The sequence below is a fragment of the Chiloscyllium plagiosum genome, unplaced genomic scaffold, assembly GCF_037043375.1.
Source record: "Chiloscyllium plagiosum isolate Xiang-an unplaced genomic scaffold, Cpla_swu_hap1 HiC_scaffold_35, whole genome shotgun sequence".
In the NCBI taxonomy this organism is placed as follows: Eukaryota; Metazoa; Chordata; class Chondrichthyes; order Orectolobiformes; family Hemiscylliidae; genus Chiloscyllium; species Chiloscyllium plagiosum.
In genome coordinates this window covers 14,745,129-14,770,528 of record NW_028270173.1, presented here as the reverse complement: position 1 = coordinate 14,770,528, position 25,400 = coordinate 14,745,129, and the positions used below count along the sequence as shown (strand labels likewise).

General features: G+C 41.9%; 1 protein-coding gene across 3 annotated transcripts in view; it reads left to right on the top strand.

Annotated features, from left to right (window-relative positions):
- The window catches only part of atf6b (activating transcription factor 6 beta), a 99,891-nt gene extending 77,276 nt beyond the window's left edge, over positions 1–22,615 (top strand). For all 3 annotated transcript variants that reach the window (XM_043678193.2, XM_087979295.1, XM_087979296.1), the window contains 4 exons: positions 1,386–1,453; positions 3,144–3,255; positions 3,379–3,463; positions 10,189–22,615. In XM_043678193.2, coding sequence (XP_043534128.1) covers positions 1,386–1,453; positions 3,144–3,255; positions 3,379–3,463; positions 10,189–10,448 — 525 coding nt within the window. In that variant the 3' untranslated portion in view covers positions 10,449–22,615. The remainder of the gene's footprint in view (positions 1–1,385; positions 1,454–3,143; positions 3,256–3,378; positions 3,464–10,188) is intronic.
- The last annotated feature ends 2,785 nt before the right edge of the window (positions 22,616–25,400 follow it).

Here is a 25,400-nt window from a genome sequence, read left to right as displayed (position 1 = left end):
ATCAGTGTGTTAGAGACACGCACTGCCAAACTGACATTTCCCTGAAATTGCTCTTTGTATGAGGCTGTTACTTTTCTGAGCTCCATCATAATCCAGAGCACTAAGTGATGACTGGTAATCAGGATGATTGAAAGACAGGGATTATATCACTGGAAAATTTTGAAGTCATTGTGCATGCACTGCTGCCTAACACCAATAAGGTCTGCAGATTATAATGCTTGCCAATTTTTTTATATACGCTGAAAATGTGTTGCTGGAAAAGCGCAGCAGGTCAGGCAGCATCCAAGGAGCAGGAGAATCGACGTTTCGGGCATGAGCCCTTCTTCAGGAATCCTGAAGAAGGGCTCATGCCCGAAACGTCGATTCTCCTGCTCCTTGGATGCTGCCTGACCTGCTGCGCTTTTCCAGCAACACATTTTCAGCTCTGATCTCCAATATCTGCAGTCCTCACTTTCTCCTAGAATTTTTTTTATATATGCAAATTGCTGTGCAGCATTGACATCTCCATGCCCTTTAGACAATGAAGGAAGAATTTGCATTTTGTTGACTATCCTCTCTCATTCTCTGGGTAACAAAGGGCTTTTTAGTTAGTTAATTCCTTTAAATGAAGTTGATGTTATTATTAATTGTCAGCTCGTTAATTCACAGAGTTTGATTTTAAGAGGAATGTTTATCAGGTGTCCAGGAGGATGCCATACCGTTCTGTATTAAGAATAAGGTTTTACACACATATTCTGAGCATGTCGCAAGTATGTTTTTTTACGTGTATCAAATATGTTCCATAATTTCTCACATGCAGGCGGGACCTCTGTTTAATGTCTTACCTGCAAGTTGGCATCTCCAACAAAAGGCACTCTTACAGTGCCACACAATGGGTCAACACAGATTGTGCTCTCAAAACTCGAGATGTTTCATAGATTCCTACAGTGTGGAAATAGGTCCTTCGGCCCAACAGGTCCACACTGACACTGAAGAGTAACCCACCCAGACCCATTCTCCTACCCGATTATTCTATATTTACCCCTGACTAATGCAATTAACCTAAATATCCATGAACATTATGGGCAATTTAGGATGGCCAATTCACCTAACCTACCCATCTTTGGATTGTAGAAGGAATCCGTAGCACAACATGGGCGGGGCATATTTTGTTTGGATAATCGCATACCGAATAACACAGTTTAGCAAAGCATCTTGTGATCTTGTTCAGATAATCCAAAATTCAGATAATCAAATGCCGGATAATCGATGTTCCTCTGTACATTCTTATCCGTCAAGGGCAAGAGAGATGCTGCTTTTTGAATTCTTTTGCACTTGTGGCGTGGAACAAAGGGAACATTGTCAGCAAGCTTATTTGTTCATCGCTATCAATGTCTCTGTTTCAGAGGACTCAGCAGAGGAAGATCAATCTATCCCGGTTTATTCCAGTTCAGTCTGCGGAGGCTTCCACCAGGTGGGTTCCACAGACTTGTGCCTCAGTGACTCGTCCATGCATTTGGACCATCGATTACTTTATTTTAAACAATTGACTGACTGTATAGAATTAAGTCATTTTCTTCCCACACTTCAAACTAGCTTCTTTTCAGCAACCCAAAATTTCTTGCTTTACCCAGCAAGCAAAAGAGGCTAGTTCAGATTTGAACTATAACAAGTAATTTTGAAAAATCCTGAGGGATGCTAATCAGGCTGTGTGTTTACATTCCAAAACTGTCTGATGTAACAGTGCTGCAAAATTACAGAGAAAATGCTGTGCTTCGTGATCATTAATATTGGCTTCAATTTGGGAGAAGTCAACTGATTAAAGCGCATCATTCTGTTTATAGAATTTCTAACTTTGAATCTTTTCATTAGAGTTTTTTTTTTCACTCTTGGCTCCTGTCGTCCAAATATTCCACATCAGATTGAGAATGGACTTTTTAGGCTAGCTTTTTAGTTGCGCATTTTTTATTTTGCTTGGGTCATTCCCATCTTTATTTATCCTCTCCTTTTCCTCTTCCACAAATGGTAATGTTTGCTACAATTGTAACTTGTAGGTATAAATAAAATCTGTTTCCAAAGCTGTGATCATGGTCACTTCTCACCTTTTTGGGTGAGGAGTCAAATCAAGAGCCCATAAGTAAAATATTCCACGGATACCTTATTAGAGAAGAGCAAGCGGATTCCCCACCAGTATCTTCAGCCATAATTATCCCTCAACCTGTATCATTTATAAAATATATACAATATGGCCATTTGTCATTGCTGTTTGTGAGAGATTTCAGTGTATAAATTGGCCGTTATAGTTCCACGACTACAGTAGTGATGACTCTTCAAGATTACTGCCTGTATTGCACATTGAAATGTCCTGAGGTTGATAATTTTGCCACGTTAATACAAGCTTTGTGTTTCTTCCTTCCTTGTGCCATGAGTTTAAATATACCTGTGCAACAGTATTTTTCCCAATACCAGAAAAAAAAGACCCTTTGTCATTTTAAAAATAAAAGTGCCTCAAGTCCATTCGCATCCTTCACACACATGATCTATGTGCTTTGAAGTTGATCTGATGCCCTCTGAGATGTCCAATCAGTCACTATGTTGCGAGCCACATCAGTGTGGGAGCATCATCCAAAGATGTGCAAGTTACGTGAATTGGCCATGTTATAATTGTCCATAATGTTCAGGGATGTATAAGTTAGGAGCATTATTGAGGAGTAAAGTAGGGAATGTGTCTGGGCAAGTTAGTCTTCAGAGGGTGTGGACTTGTAGGGCTGAATGGTCTGTTTCCATACTGTAGGGATTCTATGATCATTGCGAATCTGTTCTGCTGACCACCTGAGGGAGCCCAGAAGCAATCAGTGTGTCATCTGTACAGTGGGTGGAGTTCTTGGAAGACTTCAGTACCATGGGAGACATGTCAGACCAGTGTTGGAAATGGCCACAGGCCCAGGTTGTTACACATTCCCACCATAGTCTTTCCATGTTTAATTCAGAATCTGGTCATCACACTATGTAGTCCCCCTGGTTGAAACTGGGTCTGGGGTGAGAGCAAGAATACGGCATGAATTAGAGGATCAGCTGTGATTGTATTGAACAGTGGCTCAATGGACAACTCCTTTTCTCTGTTTTCTACTTCTGGTGGTTTAAGATGTTTTCCTTGTTGGCAGGTTGACGTCCAGTCAGTTGCAGGTTTACCAGAGCCCTGAGCAGAGTTACTATGACTTCATGGATGCTATTGATAGGAGGGAAGACACCTTCTACGTCGTTTCGTTCCGAAGGGTAAATATGAGCAGTTTTTGAATGTTGCAAAGTTGTGTGACCGCGTGCACCTGTATGTGAGAGTGCTCATGGGCACAAGCATGTGGCAGGATTTAAATCATAACTTTTTCTACCCTGTTGCAGGATCACCTGCTGTTACCAGCCATCAGTCACAACAAGACCAACAGGCCAAAGATGTCCCTTGTGATGCCAGCCATGGCAGTGAATGGTAAGCAAGAGGAGAGCCTGCTTATAGTTGAACTAGACCGTCTGAGAATGGAAACAAACCAAAAACGTGAAAGAACATTAATGATTTTAGATGTGTTTCCTCTTGCTCTCTGCTCTAAAGATATATTGTGGCAATTCCATACCCTGCAGATTTAGACCCTGCTTTCAAATTTTGTTACTAATAGTCGAGAGTGTGGTGCTGGAAAAGCACAGCCGGTCAGGCAGCACCCGAGGAGCAGGAGAATCAACATTTCAGGCATAAGCCCTTCATCCTTCCCTTCCTGATGAAGGGCCTATGCCCTGAAACATTAATTCTCCTGCTCCTCGGAGGCTGCCTGACTTGCTGTGCTTTTCCGGCTCCACACTCCTGGCCTCTGATCTCCAGCATCTGCAGTCTTCACTTTCTCCCTGCTGTTACTTATAGCCTATCTGCTCCAGCTGGGGAACCTGAGGAATGGTCGTAGAATCCCAATAACGAGGAAGCGTGCCATTCGGCCCATCGAGTCTGCAGCGACCCTCAAAAAAGCATCCAACCCAGAAACACACACCCCTACCCTAATCCTGTAACCCTGCATTTCCCAATGCTAACCCACCTATCCAGCAAGTCCCTCAAGATACAATGGACAACTCAGCAGAGCCAATCCACCTAACCTGCACATCTTTGACTGTGGGAGGAAACCGGAGCAAACCCATGTAGACCTGTGGAGAATGTGCAAACTCCACAACGACGATTGCCCGAGGCTGGAATAGAACTCAGGTCCCTAACAATGTGAGGCGGCTGTGCTTACCACTGAGCCACCCCAGCATGGGAAGCTGAGAGGAGCATTTACAATGCAAGTTAAATAGACAATTTGTTTCACCCTGGTGGGCGGGGCTTAATGTTTCTTGAAGAAATATAAAGAATCAGAATGGTATAATTCGGTAGAATCTTGTCAACAAGTATAGAAGCAAATGCCATGAACACATTCCAGTCTCCATTCTAAGCTGGGCCTAAGAGCCACAAATCTTCGCGTGCTAACGTGTTTACAGTCTAATTGATTCAGAAGTGGGTTCTCAATTAGTTGTCACTGTCCTTGTACAACAAACCATTTCCAAACAGTGAAGCAGTGTGTGTGCACATAAACAGTGATAGTGTTGCCACGATGTTCTAAACCACAGGCTGTGAAGAAATGACCGAAAGTCCATGATTAGTCCGTTTCTGTCCAAAAACTGTGGAGCTTTCCACTCTCCTGATCCCTGGTGGGTCACTGTTCACGGGAAAGATAACCAGTTCAAATGCTAAAGCACAGAACTTAAAGAGGTTGAAGATTGATACGCAATGGTAAACCCCGATCCCAGCAACGCTCCGTCATCCCAACTGAATGAAGCCTTTATTAACAGGGCCACAGTTTCTGTGAAAGCGATTTTATCTGGAAAATCAGTTCATTGAGGAGTTCGTTGCTATGGTAGCTGGAGGCGATCATGAGAAATGTGAAGAAGCCATTCGACCTCTCGGGGTTGCTCCACCATTTATTAAAATCATAGCTGCCTGATTGTAGCCTCAGCTCCAATTTACTGTCCCATCCTCTTAAAATAACCGTGGAGTCCCTCATAAAAAATCTAATTCCATCTTCAATAGATGGAGGAGTAAAGGATTCCAAACAGTAATGACTCTGTTCGTCTCTGCCGTAAATGGGCAACCCCTTACTTTCAAGCTGTCCACCAGAACTGGATGTCTGAATGAGGTGATGCATCTTCTCAGAATCCACCTTGTGAGACCCCCTCCAATTCTTTTGTTTTGATTAAAATCATTTTGTTTTTCTAAACTTCATTCAGTATAGGGTGAACCTGCTCAACCTTTCCACAGACAATAACTCCTCCATCTCACAAATCAGCCTAGTGGATATTTCTGATTTGTTTCTAAAGCAAGTCCTCCTTTGGGAATATGATCTCAAACTATACTCCGTGCCTTTTCTCATCAATGCATTGTACTGTTTGAGCAAGTTTTGCTGACTTGTATACTCTGTCCTTGCAAAAAAAAATTAATATTACACTCACCTTCCTGATTACCTACTATACCTACATAATGGCATTTTGGGATCCATTACTTATGGTTATCTGTACACAAGAGTTGTGGTCTTCCTTAGATTTCAATAACCCGCTTATCTTCTCTTCCTACCAAAGGTGACAATGTAACATTTTCCCACATCATACTCCATCTGACACTATTTTTGGCCAACTCTGAACCAAACTGTTTTCCTTTTCAGAATCACTATTCTCTTAACAACTTGTGTTTCTTCTACTTCTGTATTGTCAGCAATTGTGGCTACAATAAATTGATCGCTCCATCCAAGTCAGTAATACAGATAGTAAATAGTTAAGGCCCAAGCACTGATTCTTGCCGTATTCCACCAGTTGCTGTCTGTCAACCTGGAAATGGCTCATTTATCTCAACATTGCTTCCTGTTGATGAGCCAATCCACCATCCATGTCAAGATATAACCGTGACACCCAATCAGATGCTTTTTCAGACATGCCAAAACAGATTTACTTGGTCCCCCTTATCCACATTGTTTGGTTGTTGCATCTTCAAAATCATGTCCTTCTGTTTTTAACAAGTGATGTTACGTTTGCAGTTTTTCAATTCACTTGGACCTTTCCAGAATCTCTGAAATTTTTGAGAGTGAAAGCCAAGAGTGGATGATCCTTCAGGACCTAAATATTTCTTTATGTAGTTCATCCATCAGTGGGAATTGACAAAATGGCCAGGGAGACTTGTGCAGCTGGGACTAATGCAGTGTTTAACCGCAGCGTGATGACACTGTGTGTTGAGCTAACTGTGATCCTCTTGCAGCATAACTGGTTACATGCTCAAAATCGCAAAGGATTTTGAAAGAGTAACTCAGGAAAAACTGATTCAAGTGGCCAGATGGATCAGTAACCAAACCATGCAGATTCGGGATACTTTGCATAGAATCAGGGAGAAAGATGATTGACAGCAAGCTGTCACGATTTGGGAAGCAGTGTGTTATTAGGCAGTGGAAGCTGATTTTAAAGTAACTCGCAATGAGGAATTGGATCTCTCTTTAAAGAGAATCATTTGTATGGCAATGGGGAAAGATCAAGAGGTGTGAGGCTAATTTAGTCCGTTAAAGAGCTGACAGTGTCATGATGGGCTACTGAGCTGCCTGCTCTCCTAATAAGAGAAATGTGAGCTTGTATTGCTGGCACGTTCCTATCCATTTGCATTTTCAGGATGACTCGACCGATAAACTTGCTTTCCACTTTTGACTTTTTTGTTTACCCTTTGACTTGTTTATTATTGTGATGTCCACAGTGAGCCACGGGAATTTCCTGCTGCATATTATTCAGGACTGAAAGCTGAAGTTGTTGACGACTAACAGCTGCTACCTTGAGGCATTGGCCTTGCCGCTCTCTATCTCTCTAACTTCCCAAGATCATTGTATTACTCCACTGCTGGCATCTTGTCACCACTTCTCTCTTAGTCTTCAAGATCATCTATGGCACCACTACTTTCTGTGCCTCCATGAATGCCAAATTTTGTCCAATCATCACTTTTAAAGTGCTTTCAAAATGTTTTACCACATCACAAAAACACTTGCTGCTATCTCTTTTGGGTTTCCAATAGACCTTGGTTGTTGGAATGTACAAATCAGGAATAGAGGCAGATTATTTAGCCCCTTCAGCATGCTCCACTGTTTGATTTGATGGCTGAAATAAAAGCAAAATTATAAATCTGAAGTAAAAGCAGAAAATGCTGCAGAAACTCAGCATCTGTGGAGAGAGAAGCCAAATTAACATTTGAGCCCGATGATTGTTTATGTTTCAATTTCCATATTTCAATCCATCTCTGATAATTCCTTTATCTGACAAGAATCTAGCCATTTAGAGTCCTAGAGATGTGCAGCATGGAAGCAGACCCTTTGGTCCAACCCTTCCATGCCGACCAGATATCCCAACCCCATCTCGTCCCACCTGCCAGCACCCGGCCCATATCCCTCCAAACCTTCCTATTCGTATACCCATCCAAATACCTCTTAATCGTTCTTCCCCTAGACAACCCAATCCTCCAGATATCAATCTAATATGGTTCCTCTGAACTGCCACCATCACGCACATATACAGAGGAGACTCGATTAGCCGAATATTCGATTATCTGAACAAAATATTCCCCATCCGTGTCATGTAGATAATCGAGGTTACTGTGTGTGTGTGTGTGCGTGTGCGCACTTTTATATATATCCCTGCTCAATTGAGCAGACAGAAACTGCATGCAGCACTTGAAATGTGGTCTTACCAATGCCCTCTACAGCTGAAGCGTAACATCCTTATTTCTATATTCTGCTGCTCATAATACAGGATAGCCTTCTATTAGCCACCTTAACCACTTGCTGTATCTGCATATTAACTTTGTGACGTACTATTCCGCTCATTTCTCTGCAACAGTATTTCTTTTTAGCATCTCGGCGGTGTTGTGGGGCAGGTTCCTGGGACTTGTGTACACCTGTGCTGACATGCAGGGCTCTGTGCTTGAAGACGTTCATAATTCCTCTGCATTCTTGGAGCAGATCCTCAAATTTTGCAGGATTTGCTCTCAAACTGCAATTGTTTCTCTGTTTTTACTGAGGTTGTTTTGTGAAAGCATCCCTTTGTGTTGGGCTCCAGGCAGCTGTCGGTCTCAGTGCTGTCATTACAATCTAATCCTGCATTTTTATTGTACAGGTGACTGTGGAAATCTGTGATCTGTTTAGTGATGGGCGGTAAATACCAGAAACACATGGGTGTTTGGACTCGCACAACTCAGTAACCCAATAGCAAAGATGTTTTGAATTTTTTTTTTAAATGTTGTCAGCAACTCAAAGCAGAAGTTACCTAGCTTTAACTTTGGAAGTGTTCCCTTTGTTAGAGTGTCTCACATTTAAGTGATCCTGCTTTCCATCCATAAACAGCAAATCTCTATTCCCTCGAGCAAGTGACTCAATTACCAGAAGGAAGTGATTTCAGATTGTTGGCCACATTTCATGGGGTGGGTCATGAGCAATCCTTTCACTGAGCTCTCAGGATCTGGGGCATCAAATGTTGTTGCAGCTGATTGTTAGTTTTGCAAGCGAACTGGCAGATACTTGAACTGTGGGGGGAGGTTAAATGGTAATGGGTAAAGGTGGGGGTGTGAGGGCCAAGGCCAAATGCTCACTCTGAGAGCCAGTGCAGGTGCAATAAACTGAATGACCTCCTCCAATGTTGTTTCTATGATTCTACAACAGACAAGGTATGCAAGGGTGGCAATCGACCTCTGCAGTCAAGAAAGGCTAATTAGTCCATTCTGCAAGAATCATGATTGGTACTTCTCCTGCCTAACCTCCCAGCAATCCCCCCCCCCCCCCCAATTTCCTAATGATTGCCTAAAGACAGGTCATAAGAAAAGATACAACAGGAGGTAATTACGTCTTGCAACTCTGCGCAAATAAAATTCAAATAAAACTGTTAAGCTCTCGCTTTCTCCTCATTGCCTCCCAAGGCACTGTTTTGAAGAAATGCAGAGGAATCCTCCCAGTACTCTGGAGCCAATGCACACATCACAATAAAATCACTTGTGGCAAAAAGGTAAAATTATGTTTGTGGGATCTTGTTCTGCCCAACTCTCCCTGCTACATTTCCTACATTATGTCAGTGACATCACTGCAGTGAAGCCCTAATGTGACCTGGGGTTCTCTTGGTGACTGCAGGGTGTTGCACGACCATCCAAGAAGTAATGGACATCTTGGTTCAACGCAACAGTTCTCACGCAACTCAGCAACGCAATGCTGTATTTGAGCCCCTTCAAAGTGGTTTATTTGTGGCCCGCATGAATCCTTCACCCAGAAAGTCTGTACTGTATCAGATGACCTCAACCTAGAGGTCGATGTAACTTCTCCCCAGAATAAAAGCTGTACTTTGTTTTTCTGGCACTACATAAGCTATATGCTTTCTCTAATTTGCTCCCTCTGGAGAAAGACAGTTGATAGTACCTTTCAAAACTTCAGGCCAACTTAGCCAGTGAAATATGATCACTGAAGTGATGTGGCAGCCACTTTATGCGTAGCAAGCTCCGCCTGCTACGAGATAGTTTTTTTTCTTTAAAAATGCAGAGAACTGTGGGTGCAGGAAATCTGAAACAAAAACACGTAGCTGGAGAAACTCTGCAGGTCTGGCACATCTGTGGAATGAAAGCAGAGTCGATGTTTCAGGTCAGGTGACCCTTATGTGATGTTGGTTTAGGGATAAATATTGACCGGGACACTGGGGAGAATTTCCCCTGCTCATCTTTTACATCTTTCTGACGATGCCACAATCCTCCAGTGTTGCATGTGAACTGTTGGTTTACATTTTTGTTCTCAAAGTCTCTGGATTGGGATTGAACCTTCTAAATCAGAGGCAAGAGTGCTTCCTACTGAACCACAGCTGATCATGAATTATTTAGTGGAAAGCAAGAATCCTTTTCATACAGGCTAGAAATCAGCTGAAAATTTTCAAAACTGGGGATGGTAGTTTTGGAGGAGACATTTGAGAATTTTGGAATCAAGGTGGGTAAATGTGAGTTGTAATGCAGATCATCAGTGGCCTGATTTGAAGCGCATAATAGGGCCAAGTGCCGTGGTCGTCGAAGATTTGACATGGAGTAAGCAGTATTTTCTTATTCATGTATTTCTCCAAACCTAATGTGATCTCTGTTGTTTGTTCCATCAGAGAGTTTGCACAACACCACTCGGGGTTATGAAGTCATGATGCAGATCGATTGCGAGGTGATGGACACCAGAATTATCCAGATCAAGAGCTCGTCGGTGCCTCCTTCCCTCCGGCAGCCTCAGCACAATGGCACGGGTTCCTACCACAGTAACGCCAGCAGGGCACCCAGTGCCAGGAGGCTACGGCCCCAACCCCTTCCTGTCTCTGCGTCAAGCACCAAGGACCCACTGTACCTCACGACAGAAGACGGTGAAGTGTAGTTCTGGTGCTTCCTAGCTCTGTGCCCTGTTTTACAGTTCCACCCACCAGGAAGGATAAAGAATCATTGAAGGATTGGAGATGTTCATCATCTGTTGTCGTTCCCAACCTCCTCCTCCCCTCCACAAACTTCTGTGATGACCTGATGATTCTGCTTTAAGGTTACAAATGAAACCTGGTACCCGGTGGTGTTGGGGACATGAAGGAAGATTCTGATTGCTTTCAAGCTTCTGTAAAAGGGACAAGGACCAAACTGTGCTCGCCATCTTCCTATCTTGGAAAGCTATAACACGCTACCTACTGCTTTTAAAATTCCCAGGTCTGTGGCTCCACACGAATCTTTGGTAATTGTGAAAACCACATTCCCAGGAAGTTATGCAGATCTGCACTAATGGCTTATAATTCCACTATCACTACCACTACTGTGAAATATTTTTCAGGCCTGTTCTGCACCTAAAACTTTAAACTTGGGAATATGGGCTAGTACTTCACGGTTTTTTAGGGAAGACCAAACTAGCAATGATCATCTGGTCCACTGTGCTGACCTATTGCATGCAAATCTGGTGTGTTTATCTTTACTCCTTTTGCACTATGCAAGTTGTTTATTTCCCTCTTTCTGTTCTGAATGTGAAGCTGTGTCGCAGTTATACAGCACGCAGATGGTCTGTTCCAGCACAGCTTGCTCTGTATTCACTGATGAAACTCCGAGCAGTCCACAAGCTGGAACATCACTTATCAGATTGGACTTTTGCCCCATAAACTCTGTGTATGTATATAGAAAGTATCCGAAAAACTGTTATGTAATCTTGGTTTGGCTATCACCGTAATGGCTTGGTTCGCAATGATCTGTTCCTTACTTGATTCTGTCCAGTTATCCTTGGATTCTATCCATTTCTAATCTCGCCCAAATGGAAATCTATAATTGACCACTGTTCATCATCCCTGATCTGTTTGCTTTCCAATGAAAATGTTCACCACAGTTGTGTTTCTGGCTCTATTACCATGTGTAGTACAGAGTAGGAATTTCAATGTTCAGGAATGTACATAGATTGGGTTTCTATTATGTTGTCATTCTGTTAACTGATAATTGTGCGTGTGTGTATGTCCTTGAGCACTTGTGTCCCACATGAGGTTCAGCACAATTTATAGTTTGATTTTTGTTTGCCTTCGTTTGTTCTGAATCATCAAGCATTAATTTTTGCTATCATAAAGCAGAGGCCCTTGCTTCATTTGTGGGAGGTTGTGTAGGCAGTGTGAGGCTTGCTAGCTTCATTGGATTTGAAGTGGCATTGATGTAATTTGGATTTCACAGTTTCACAAAAGATTCCAATGAGAAGGAAATAGGGGGCGGAGCCAATCTAACGACCAACCATTTTCTGACTTTTTTTTCTGTTTGTTATGGTGCCCCCACCAGGGGCCGTCTAACTTGTTTACAGTTACACAGAATAGCAAGTCAGAGGTGGCAAGAATATTTCACATGATTAGCAACCCCACCACTTCCGAGTGAAGTGCAGAAACCCATCAACGTGTAACTAAAACTCTGTCTAACCCACCATCGATTGTGAATTTGTTGCTGAGCAATGACCCACCATTATGATGGCATCCCAAGTTTTTAGCTGACCTGTGTCTACATACAAATCTAATATTGTTTTTTTTTTGTACAAAATTATATAATTTATTATTTAACTTGATTTTTTTTTGTGTGGTATCTTTCACTCAGTCTCTCAAAGTTTTTCCATTAGACTTGAAGCTGAAATATGCAGAAGCCTTTGCTCGACTCTCCTCCTCTATGCTAGATATGTCAATGAATTGCCTTTATTGATAGACTCCTGAAGAGTGCTTAAGTAAAATCACACAAGCTGGTCAATGTTTGAGATTGTTCTGTGATTGAAAGCAAACATTTATTTCCCTATGTATACATGGTTTGGGACCCCAGTGTGTATTGACAGATCTTTTTCAGGAATTGTATTAATGACATAGTGCAGGAGGAATTGCATTTCAGTGTGCTCCAGCTCCAGCAATGCTGCTGTGGGTTTACAGAACAGCAGTGAAATATCTTGAAGGCTGGACTTTTTGGGCCAGGAGTAAGCAGAGGCCATTGAATACCTCATCCTTGTTCGGTCATTCAACTGGATTCTAGCTGATCTGTACATTATTTAGGAAGAAGGAGTTTATTGCATTTATACAGTGCTTTTTTTTTAAACCTCCATATCTCCCAAGGTACTCTACCAAACCTCTTTCATCCCTCTTCATATATAACTGCCATTGTAATACAGGAAACAAAGCTAATATGCATCCAGCAGGTTCCTGCAAGCAGCAGTACTGAGCAAAGAACTGGTTTTGTATTGGTCAGGCCATCAAGGCTCAACCGACCCCTGCTGCACTTGCAGCTGTGTTGTGGCATTTGTTTTGTTTTTGAAAGACCAAAAGATTTTGACGGTGCGGTGCCTGCTCAGAATAGCACTCATGATTTGGAAACCTGTTGGACTATAACCTGGTGTTGTGTGATTTTTAACAGAATAGCACTGTTAGCCAAGACACTGAGTTCTAGTCTCTGACATAGGACTTGAACACACACAACCTTCTGACTCCAACAAGAGTGAGCAAAGTTAACCCACTCACCTTGGGCTACCTGTCACACATGAAAGTCTAAAAGAACTAAATAATATGGCATTTTGAGGGACAGATGGTAAATTTCCCTACATCCTGCTTTTACTCCTATCTTTAAGATGGCACAGCCTTGATTTGGATTAATTTACATCTAAAAAATAATTTCTAAACACCATAACTTCCTTCGAGAATCCTTTTCTTTTAGATAGCGTGCTGCTGTTCCTTTGCTGCTTTCTACAGATCTTATGTAGGAAAAGGACACTCTGCTCTCAAAACTGTTCTGCTATCAGTTAGATATCAGCTGATCTGTATCTTAACTCCTTCTGTTGTGCTCAGTTCCATAGCCCATAATAGGACATGCCCAACAAAGAGTCATATCATTTCCTCTTAGCTTCACCTTGCTCCCAGGCTTTTGGAGGAGGGCGTTTCACATTGTGTAAACAAGTCTTTCCTATTTTCAGTGAATTTTAAGGTTAAACTGTCTTGTTCTGGAACCAGAGGAACTGGTTTCTCTTTATCTTTCTTATGAATGTGTTTTTGTAAACTCCCAACAATCAAATAATGCCTCAGTCTTTACTCAGGGGAATACAAGCCTGGTGAATGTCCTCCTAGTTTAAACCCCCTCAGCCCTAATTTTGTTCTGGTTAGCTGCACCTTCTTCAAGGTTAATATTTCTGGCCTAGGCTTCTTGCTGGGATTAGATTTGAACAAGCAGAGCTCTCGTTGAGTTGAAGAGTTTTACTTGCACAGTTTTCCATGACGCAATGTAGTGAGATTTTATTTTCATTTGCTAGTGTCTTTTCTGTCCTGCTTCTTGCAGCACTTTGCCATTTAAAGCTTAGTGAATGCAAGTTGGAGACAATCCCGCCTGCTACCATGGTACAAACATTGTGCAATTTCTGTCAGTGTAGAGAGTCATTGCAGCACAGAAGGGAGTTATTTACTCACTCAAATACATGCCAGTTCTCTAGAGAGCGATCCACTCAGTGTCGTTCCCTTTCTGTCATCCTAAATGTTGATTTTTCTCTTGCAATCTGATTTCCCTTTGAAATCTTCAATTGCCTCTGCTTCCATCACCCTTGTGGGTGTTGAATTCCAGGCTTGAGCCTCAGTGCAAGAAGCCCTGCCCTAATCCTACACTGCCACCTGATGAGAATGGTTAGTTGTTGGCTGGAGAAGAGGGGATTATTCTCCTTCCATCAGATGACTAGGTTATTTTGGGGTCACTCAGAAAGGTACAGGTCTGAGTGTCACTCATTGATGTATTCCAAGCTTTAGGGGAGAATTATTGGTGTACAGAGGAACGGGCAGATATGTCACATCAGAAAGTCTAAAAGAACGAATTCACCAAGCAATGGGCATTCTCCATCAATGGGCACCTAGAACTGAGAACCCTCTGTTTATCCTAGTTGCACTAGCCCACCACCAGTAATCTTACTCTATCATATTAAATACAGAGAAACATTAATATGCATTAATTCTCAATAAAAGTACTGAAATATAACAAATGACAAATGGAGAATATTTTTAAAAATCAAGTATTTAAATGACATTAAGAAGCCATAGCACTTTTGTAAATATCCACCCACCACTGAGTTAAAAGCCTCCATCATGGTGCCACACAATGTCCTCCAACACTAAAGGTTCAGTGACAGTTATACTGGTGAAAAACTGGACTGTAATTATTGTCTTGTTCATCTGTTACTGAAAATTTGTAGAAGTTCCAGTGTTAGGGCTACGGTTAAGTGTAAGACATCCTGAGCGAAAGACTTAAACCTTTGAATCCCAAGGAACCTCATGAGGTTGTTCAATTTGAACAGTTTCCCTCTAGTGCCCATGACAAAGCTGAAGTGAGCAGGTTGACCTCTTCCAATCAGTTCCATGGTCTCCTGGCCCAGGTGTTAATACTTTTTTGTTCTAAATAATTTCCCGTGCCTTATTACAGCCTTCAAATCATACTGGGAAATCATTGACTGTGGTGACTTGGTCTTTCTTGAAGATCATATTTATTTTCTATGACAATCAATCCTTGTTGTTTAGCCCTGGCTCAATGTATATTGTCTATCCTTACTTTCCAACTTATTGTTGTAACTTGGCAACAATGTTGTTATGGAATGTGATTCATGTGTTTTTGATGAATGGGCAAATCCCTGCGATATTCCAGTGAATACCAAAGCCATGCCACACCTTCAGCGTGTACAGTCTGTCTCAGTAGTAGTCCTATTTGGATATAATTATTAATCCATTGATTAACCTTGCTGATTGGATATTGTCCAAAGCTTTAATTGAGATCAAATAATTTTTGTAATAACTGATCCTCGATCCTTGGCTCTTCAAGTATTTGGCCATTTGCCAATCTCTCTGTATCACGTAGTTGGTCACAGTAACTGTTTCTGATTTAATGGGTTGGGAACCCATGTGATTCGTGGACTCCTCCATGTCTACTGTGAATTTTCTTGCTTTGGTCCGAAAGTCTTGATCTTCTTCAGGACCTTAAGTTATCATACTCCTTTCACAATGTCAGAGGTCTGTATCACAGGATGTTTCGAGTACTTGGCATTTCCGAATAATAGCAAGTGGGACTTGTATCTCGAGCTTAGGCAAACCTGATCCATTGTCCTTATTTTTGGCAAATATCTAGGTCAGATATGGCATGAGATGGTGAAACAGTTTGGCATTGCCAATGACTGAGTCAAGTTTGTGCAGGGTATTCTGGGATTCTTCTGTAAGGATAATGGCACATCCTGGGGATGATATGTGTTCTGAGGAGTTCAGTTTTCTGAATTGAATAAAGAGCAGCAAAATCCAAATTGACAATCCAGTTCTTGAACTTCTCCCAATCAACTTCTGTGATGCTGGCCCATGGATCAATTTGGGCACCAAGGTATCTGTCTGTCTCACCTGGAAAAAGATATTCACTACTACTTTCTTTCAATGACCAGGTCTGTCGTTAATTATACAAAGTCTTATCTTTACAAGTGATTTGAGAACAGTGTAGTTGCAAACCACCTGGACTATGGTTCTTCATCATACTGGTGTGAGAGTCACTCAACAGCATAATATTATCAGCGATTGCCAAGGTGAAGCAACTAATTCTTCTGTTTTGTTTAACATCATAGATACTCCTGAGCTTCCCACTCTTCCAGGGTGCACAATAATGGATCCAAGGTAATGTTGAAGAGTATCAGAAATAGAAGTACCCCCTTTACTCACTTTTCAGTATTAATTGGGTCAGTTTTCAATTAGTTGTCCATGATTTCTGTTGTGTTTTTGGTCACTGATCAATTGTACTATTGTTTTGCAAGGACGCTCATTGAAGGGCCTTAATTTATGTCCTACCAAGTTAATACCTTCACAAAATGGACAACAGGAACTGAGGCCCTTCCTATTTTGTTTGGTGCCTTTGATTTTCTCCAGGACTACAATGTTTTCAATGCATCCTGGGGATGCTGCTAAAAACAAAAATTGCTTTAGTGTCGGGTTTATATCCATTTTACCACTGTCCTAGTTTTACAAAAAGGGAAAGTAATATAGGGCCAAATGTGATGAGCCTCAGTTATCTGTGTTTCTCAGGTGCTCAGTGTCTTCTGTCTTTGGAATCAGGACTGTTCACTTTTTAAGGGAGTCCGGAACTATGCTGGATCCTAACACCAGGGCAAGAGTTGAAGCATCCGTGTGACATCTCCATTGTTAATATCTTGAATATCATCCAGTTTCATTCTGTTCGGACCTGCCTCACTCTTGGGGTCCATATCTATGATGCTTGAGTTGAACTCTTCCTGTATGAATCATCTACTCTACCAATTGACTGTCATCCCTTTAACCAGAGGACTTTGTTCATTTTATTAAGGTTTGCCTTGTTGGTCAGCTCTGAAGGTTTGGTGCTGAAATTGGGTTGAAGTTCCTCTTTAGAAAGCTGATCTAAAGTATGGCTGGTGCCCTTATGATCTGCCAAGCTATTTGACACTTTTCATATTCATAGAGCATTTGTGTTTCTTCGACACTCATCTTTTTTTCCTTGCCCGACGTTTGTTCATAGCTGTATTTTTTTTTTCCTCCTTAACTTTCAATCTTTCTTGCTGCATTCTAATAGCCTGGGAGTAGTTCTGTGCAATTCACTTCCATTTCATTAGTAATTGGTGAAGCTGTCTACAAGCCCTAAAACAAGCACTCTGACTTTAGAGTCACCATTCTTTCTTAATCGGTCTTGAGCTTAGTCAATGTCCCAGTGTTTAGGGCTGCAGACTGGACAATAAACAATCCTTTTAGTCTCTCAGATGCTTCTGAGTACTGTTCTCTTCATTAAGACCAACAATCTTCGCCAGTCTCATTAAGCATTAGTGGTTGGCTGCCACTTGGGTGTTCTGTAATACTCTGTGTTTATCAGAAATTTGATTGGAGGGTTTGGTGTTTAGAATACTGCCAGAGTTGAGATGAGGAAGCTGTTTCTTATTCTGTCCATTTGTAAGCTTGCTTCTATGGCTTTGCATCGATTTTAGGATCTCCAGCTGTTTGTCATTGTGTAGCACTGCTTCTGTATGGCCCAGGCCAATTCTTGATGAGAATGTTAGTTCATAATTGATTATGCATAGGCTGCAAGTTGTTTAGCTGGTCTTCTGCCATTACGTTTATATTCATGATATTTGCCACTTTTCTTACATTTGGAGTGCATAATTCAGATGTTATTGATCTGATGTTTCTCGACCATATGGACATGAAAAGTGCCTAACGTCAAAAAGAGTGAGTTCAAGAATAAGTTAAATAACCTTTCAATAGTGTATCACAACCTCATTTATGATGGTTCAGTCATATGTCAGATCCATGATGACAAGCTCCATGCATATATGCCATCATGTCCAGTGTTCCAGTTTTTAGAATTAACTAATGGGATGAGTGTGTTGCTGACTGGGCCAGCATTTCAACCCATCCCCAAATGTTGTCAATCACGTTGCTGTGGGTCTGGAGTCACATGTCTATGACCATCTGGCCTACATGTCCAGCATGGAAACAGACCCTTCAGTCCAACTCATCCCTGCTGACCAGAGATTCTAAATTAATCTAGTCTCATTGCCAGCACTTGTCCCATATCCCTTTAAACCATTCTTATTCATAAACCCATCCAAATGCCTTTTAAATGTTGTAATTGTAGCAGCCTCCACCACTTCTGGCAGCTCATTCCATACAAGCAGCACCCTTGGGTCCCTTTTCAATGGCAGTTTCCTTCCTTGAAAGACATTAGTGAACCAGATGGGTTTTTCCAACAATTTGTCAAATGTTTCATACTTATCAGTAGGCTCTTAAGTTCAGATTTTAAAAAAAAATATTGAATTCAAATTTCACCATCTGCTGTGCCAGGATTCAAACTTTGGTGCCCAGAGCATTCCCTGGGTCTCTGGATTAATACTCTGGTAATATCATTAGGCCATCACCTCCCCATTGCCTGTGCTATTGTCGACCACTTCAGTCAAAGTTGCTGTCACCAAATCTTTATAATTTCTGTTATAGAAAGGTTGAGTCTCAATGATGATGCGCTGCATTGGCTAGGCCGCCCTACACATTTTCCTCAATCGCAGGCATGTCAGCGTCTACCAGAACACCAGTCCTTTAGGGAGTGTCGATCACTGTTCAAAATCATAAAGGATTTTGATAGCGTACAGAAGATTTCCAGTGGCCGCTAGAGACAATAAGGTAATTTGCAAAGGAACCAGAGAGAATTAGATAAATATTTGAAAGGAAGGAATAGATGGAGCATAGTGAAAGAAGTCACCAGCAACTTGCATTTATATGGTGACTCTAATATCATAAATAACTCCCACAGAGGCATTGTAGAGCAAAATGAATACTGTTTAAGAGGAGCTGAGGGCAAATACACTAAAGCTTGGTCAAGCATTAGAATTGACACTAACTGGAGAGCTCTTTCAAAGACCTACACCAGGAATGGTCGACAAATGATCTGTGTGCTGCAGCATTCTTTGGTGGAGTGAACAAAAATGAATGGCAGACTTGCATTTGTTTTGCATTACATCACGCTATGATCATCGTTATTTTGGTGTATATTCAACTCTGCTTGCACCAACTTGTTACTCTGCTTTCCTTGATGTCATTGTTACTCCCACTTTTGCCTTCCCCCATCCCACTTCAAGTCTTGAGGCCCAACCTGTTTGTTTAACACCATTGATTCAATTACAGTCATTGTGTCAGTGACATTATTCTGCAGGTGAGAATGCACTAATGTTGCATCAGGTTTCACCTTTCAATTTAAAAGAAAATCATGCTTGTAACTAAGGCTGGAACTAAGGTATAGTTAGCTGTTCTCGCATTCCCTTTTTTCAATTAGATGTTAGGAGGCTTTGCCATCAAAACATATCCCAACTGCAATTGTTTATCCAATTTCATTCCTCTTCCATTGCCCCAACAGCAGCTTCATGAAACCCAAGGAGAAACTGGTGCACGGAGGAACCTTGCCATAGTTGAAGCTGCATTTAAATCCAGTGATCAAATTCTTGTGCAAATAAGTAATCATTGCTGCAAAATGAGGTATGCTGCCTCATTCAAATTAGGTCAGAACTGCAAAGCTGCCAAAATTCTAAAGGGCAACCATGGGCTGCGTAGTACATTCACCTCGAGGTAATGACAAGTCTTTGACCAAGCAGAATCCACTTGCAAACCATTGGACATTCTGTTCTCAGACAGTATAAATTCTAGTTTCATTCCCCTCCCTTTGGAAATTTGGTAGTCTTACGATTCTGTCCTGACTAGTACATGACACATCACAAGTCTTTTTACAGCAATGCTGAAGTTGTGTACCGCCAATCAAATAAGTGATGCAGTTTATCTGTCTTTAATATTGGTGTGGCACCCTTAGAAATGGTTTTGAGTAAGCCTGACTCAGTTGAGACTGTTGTTGCAGGAGTCTGATGAGATGTTAGGGTGATGGCTACAACTGTACTTGAAAGCAAATAGCTGCTTTATATTGCAGCCTGTTGCTCCGGTTCCAATATTGGCTGGTCTGTGACATTTCCTTGTTTCAAGCAATTTCAATCTTTGGTCTGCTTGTTGTTTCACTCTGATCAAGTAGGTACTTGAAATTAAAGTATTCTACCTACACTCTGTATGTATTCAAGTATAGTTAGTCCAAGAAGAGAAAATGGGCGATACTGTTAATTGCTGTTTTGAGATTTGGTCAGCCAAGGCTGTTCAGGTAGTTTTAATGAACATTTTACTTACAGGCTTTCAATAAAACCTTGTGATCCCTGTAAGTTTTTCCTCCATGTTGATATGTTGGATTCTTGTACGTTCTTCCAATTCCTCTTCATTTTCTTTTGATTATCGATGAACAGTTGTGCTGTGATTCAATATCTTAACATCTTTTTCTGGTGCTTTGTACCCTTGAAATGTAATACCTGACAGTTTTAATGAGGGTGTGGTACAGAAAGAAACACAGGTAGCTGTAGTCATTGAGATGTGCTTGTTACAGTTCTGTAAGTCTGTTTGGCTCAAACATCACTTCCAGATCTAAGTGAGTCTAAGGCTTTTGTCTTGACTAAAGGACCCAGGAGGTCATTTCAAAACATTTTTTTTGTGTTGATTTCCTCCTGACTAACTGTTCACCAGTTTTAATCAGCCTACTATTAGGCTTTTTTGTTTTATTTATTCACAGGCTATGGGTGTCTCTGGCTAGGTGAGCATTTAGTGCTTATCCCTCATAGCTTCCCTCAGAGCAAACAGTCACCCACATTGTTGTGTGTCTCGAATTGCATGTAGGCCAGACCAGGTAAGGATGGCAGATTTCCTTCCCTAAAGGCATTGTGGATCAACTCACAACAGGTGGACTGCAATAGTTCAAGAAGGCAGCTCACCACCACCTTCTCAAGGGCAGTTAGGGACAGGCAATATTCCCATAGATGAATGATAAAGGATGTTAGTGAACCAGATGGATTTTATGACAATCACCAATGGTTACATGATAGCTATTGATTAGTTGTTTCTTCTCGTATTTGTATTGAATTCAAATTTTGCTATTTGCCTAATGCGATTTGATACCATTGAATGTTCTTCCCAGAACATTAGCTTGGGGTTCTGGATTATAAGTGTAATGACAACCACTATGCCCCTATGGTCCTCTTTGTTGTAGTTGCAATCCCATTTGATTTCTTCATTCCCATCTCCCAATGTATTGTCAACTATACCTGTAGCTAGACTTTCAACTGTAGAATTCTCTCCACTATCCCTTCTTCTCCAGTAAGATACTTTAACTCTTTGACTAAACATTCAGTCCCTTGTCCTAATATGTGTGGGATGTTTGATAATTCCTTTGAGGAGCATTCTGAGAGGTTGTAAACACTCTCCAAATGCAAGCTATTGTTTTCTATTCAAAGTCCTTTTTCCAGTCCCTCTTTATCACTCAATCCAGAATTCACTTGCTGTACTAACCTTCAATGTATTGTCTAATTGACAATGTATTGGCTCATTGTCTAATCTTCTAAGAATATACGGTGTGTCTTGTTCAGTGTATTACTCAATGTTTGCTCATAGCAGGGCTCTTTACAGCTTTGGCACAGCATTTTCCAACTTGCTGTTGGAGTTGGCTCAGGAACATGAATTATGATTCAGTCCATTGTTTGTTGCTGTTCCGCAATCATTTTACGAGTTAAGAAATCTGTTAACACCGAGCTCCTCTTCTGACTTGCCCCTAGCAGCATTTGTATCAAAGATCGAGAGAGCTAGATGGTCTATTTCTGCTCCCAGTTTGTATGTAAATCTAGTGTGGGTTATCTGCTACCAGCATGTCTAGTTTGACTAAGAAGTTGCATCCTGATGTGACCCTGGAAGCTTACACCGCCCCCACCCCCAACCTCCAAATCACCAAAATCCTGCAGTTATCCAGCGTCAGAATGAGTGTGAACGAATAAACGGAACCTTACCACATACTTTCATCATCTCCAACATGTCAAATAACCACTTAGTGTTCGTCACTAAAGGGACCGCAAGCCTAGTGTGATAGAATAAGAATTTTCTTTCGCATATGTTGCACTTTTCCTTTAAGAAATAAGCGTACCTCATTGAGAATGGGTACAGGATTTTGTGCTGGATTTGCTGAGACGACTTCAACCCATTTGACGAGACTTTTTTTTGGGGGGGGGGGGGTGGCGGCGGTGGTGGTGGTGCCGTGTTCTAGTAAGGGTAAGGGTCCGTATAATCATGCTGTCAGACCGCTCAATATGAGATTGCTAAAGTGAGTTGTATCAGCTTTCTTAATGTTGGTACTCACTGCTGGGCAGCAGTGTGAACTATGCAGGAGAGCCGGGAGAAAGGATCCTCAAAGCATGTACATTAGCAGCCTTGTTCCGAAAGTAGCCCATGTATGCAAGAGGCAGAGACAAGCGGTGAGAATTAAATGGTCCGGTGATGCCAAGAGTGTATGTAAGAATTTGTCTGATCTTGTCAACTATGCAAATGTCTGGTGTATTAGATTTTTCTTGTGTAAATAACTTTTTTTAAATTTCTGAAACATGATGTAAAATTTTGGCATTTTTAATAAAGATGTTAGGCGAAACAAGTCTCTTAATCTCAGAGGTCACAGATTGGTGTGCTCTGTGATTTGACTGTGTAAGTGTTTGTCAATATATTTTGAGATCTGTCCATGTAGCACTGTGTTAGGGTCTGTGTTGTCGCACAGTAAGGGTATGTCAATGTCACTGTGTGTGAAGATTTACCATTATGTGGCTGGGGGTCCATGTAAGGGTCAGTTAGTATCATTGTACGTGTGTAAGAGCCTTTATGTAAAATCATGCAAGTGAAGTTATGTGTCACTGTGCGTGTGTTTGAAGTTAAAATCGCACAACGCCAGGTTATAATCTAACAGGTTTATTTGGAAGCATTAGCTTTAGGAGCGCTGCTGAATGAACAGCACTCCGAAAGCTAGTGCTTCCAAATAAACCTGTTGGACTATAACCTGGTGTTGTGATCTGTAACTTTACACCCCAGTCCAATCGCGGCACCTCTAAATCGTGTGCGCGTATGGGTCTTTCTATATCTACGTCGCTGTTGTAGGACGAATTGAAGAGGGTCTGGCCTGTTCGACATTGTGGAATGTACATGAAATCAAGTAGTTAAAGAGCGATTAAAACATTCCAGTCGTACGGTTGACGGGATTAAACCCAGATTTAATGAGACGACGATATTTATCAGATTCGCACACTGATGTGGTTTCTGTGATGTATTAAGACAGCGTAAACTTATGCAATGTTGGGGAGCGTGTGAACGTATGACCTCCGGCTGGTTATCGGTACAGAGAAAGTGGGGCGTGTGTAGTCAGGATGACTTTGGAGCGCTCGAGGTGTCTGATGTTCTGCCAAGAAGATATTTCTGTTCCTATTTGGCTTCCACCAGCAAGCATCCTTTTGTTGTGGGGAACAGCGAAGTCACGGATTTGATATTGAGAGACTCCAGTCTTCCTCTCACTGTGCAGCGTGGCCGCCATGAAAGGGGTTGGGTGGGAGACGTTCAGCTTTAGGGGCTTTGGCTGCATTCCGAGTGCTATCTGAGACGAGATGACGAGCAGTATTCTCGGGTTGCCACTGGGTCCGTTCCATCCATTCGGGGCGTGTTGGAAAAAACAGAACAGGACGGTACAGCCGGATGCCATTCGGCCCATCGTCCTTCTGTCAAATCTTGGAAAGAACCTATCCATTCTTCCCCCCCCCCCCCCCCAACCCCCAAAAAATACTCTTTTTAGTTGTCGATTGGGTTTGTTCCCGTCAGTCTAGGTCCCGCCAAGTGCAGCCCTAGATCACAAAAACTTGCCTTTGATGAAGATCCCCAACCCCCCCCCCTTCCACTTTCTGCCAATCTCCTTAAGTCCCTGTCCTCTGATTGTGACCAATGAACCAGTGGAAATCTTTCCCCCCTCTATTAAAACGGTGACGCAATCTCCCCATGATCTTCATTCTCCCAAGGAGTACCACGCCGGTTTTTGTCATCTCTCCAAACGTCTCAAACATCGGCTTTCTCGCCATGCTAGCTGCATTCTTCGGAAAGCGCTGAGGGCCGTAACTGGCCTCGCTGTGAGCGATATTACACCTCCCACTGTAGTGAAGGCTGTTTGGGATTCCCAAGACAGTCCGAGGGATGGTGCAATATTTCTGAGTTCTGATTTAACCCAGGAGAGTTTCCACAAGTTGAGGTGTTTTATGTTCTGCAGGGAGAACTAGACATTCAGAGACAGAACTGGCTCGAAGGTAGAAGACAGAGAGTGATGATGGAGGGTTGCTTTTCAGACTGGAGGCCTGTGACCAGTGGTGTGCCGCAAGGATCGGTGCTGGGTCCACTGCTTTTCGTAATTTTTGCAAACCATTTGGATGTGAGCATAAGAGGTATAGTTAGCAAGTTTGCAGGTGACGCCAAAATTGGAGGTACAGTGGACAGTGGAGAAGGGATCTTGATCACATGGTCCAATGGGCTGAGGAGTGGCAGATGGAGTTTAATTTAAATAAATGCCAAGTGTATTTTGGAAAGGCAAATCAGAGCAGGACTTACACACTTAATGGTAAAGTCCTGGGAAGTGAGACATTTGGAGTCACAGGTAGATAGGATAGTGAAGAAGGTGTTTGGTATGCTTTTTATTGGTCAGAGCATTGAGTATAGGAGTTGAGAGGACATGTTGAAGCTGTACAGGACATTGGTTAGGCCACTTTTGGAATATCGTGTGCAATTCTGGTCTCCTTCCTATGGGATGTTGCAAAACTTGAAACAGTTTAGAAAAGATTTACAAGGATGTTGTCAGGGTTGGAGGGTTTGAGCTATAGGGAGTAGCTGAATAGGCTGGGGTTGTTTTTCTTGAAGCTGAGGGGTGACCTTACAGAGGTTCATAAAATCATGAGGGGCATAGATAAGGTAAATAGACAAAGTATTTCCGTGGGGTGGGGAGTCCAGAACTCGAGGACACAGGTTTAAGGTGAGAGGGGAAAGATTTAAAAGGGAGCTAAGGGTCAACTTTTTCATGCAGAGGATGGTGTGTATATGGAATGAGCTGCCAGGGGAAGTGGTCGAGGCTTAATTTACAACATTTACAAAGCATTTGGATGGGTATCTGAATAGGAAGTGTTTAGAGGGATGTGGGTCTGGTTCTGGCAAGTGGGACTACATTAATTTAGGATCTCTGGTCAGCATGGACAAATTGGATTGAAGGGTCTGTATCCATGCTGAACAGCTCCATGACTAAATGCACAGAGGTTTTTTTTAGAAAAAGAACAACTTTTCACCATGAGCTGACAAGTCAGTATTTTTCTTTTGACTAATCCATATCAGCCTGAGAGAAGATAGTGGCAAGTCAATATCTTATT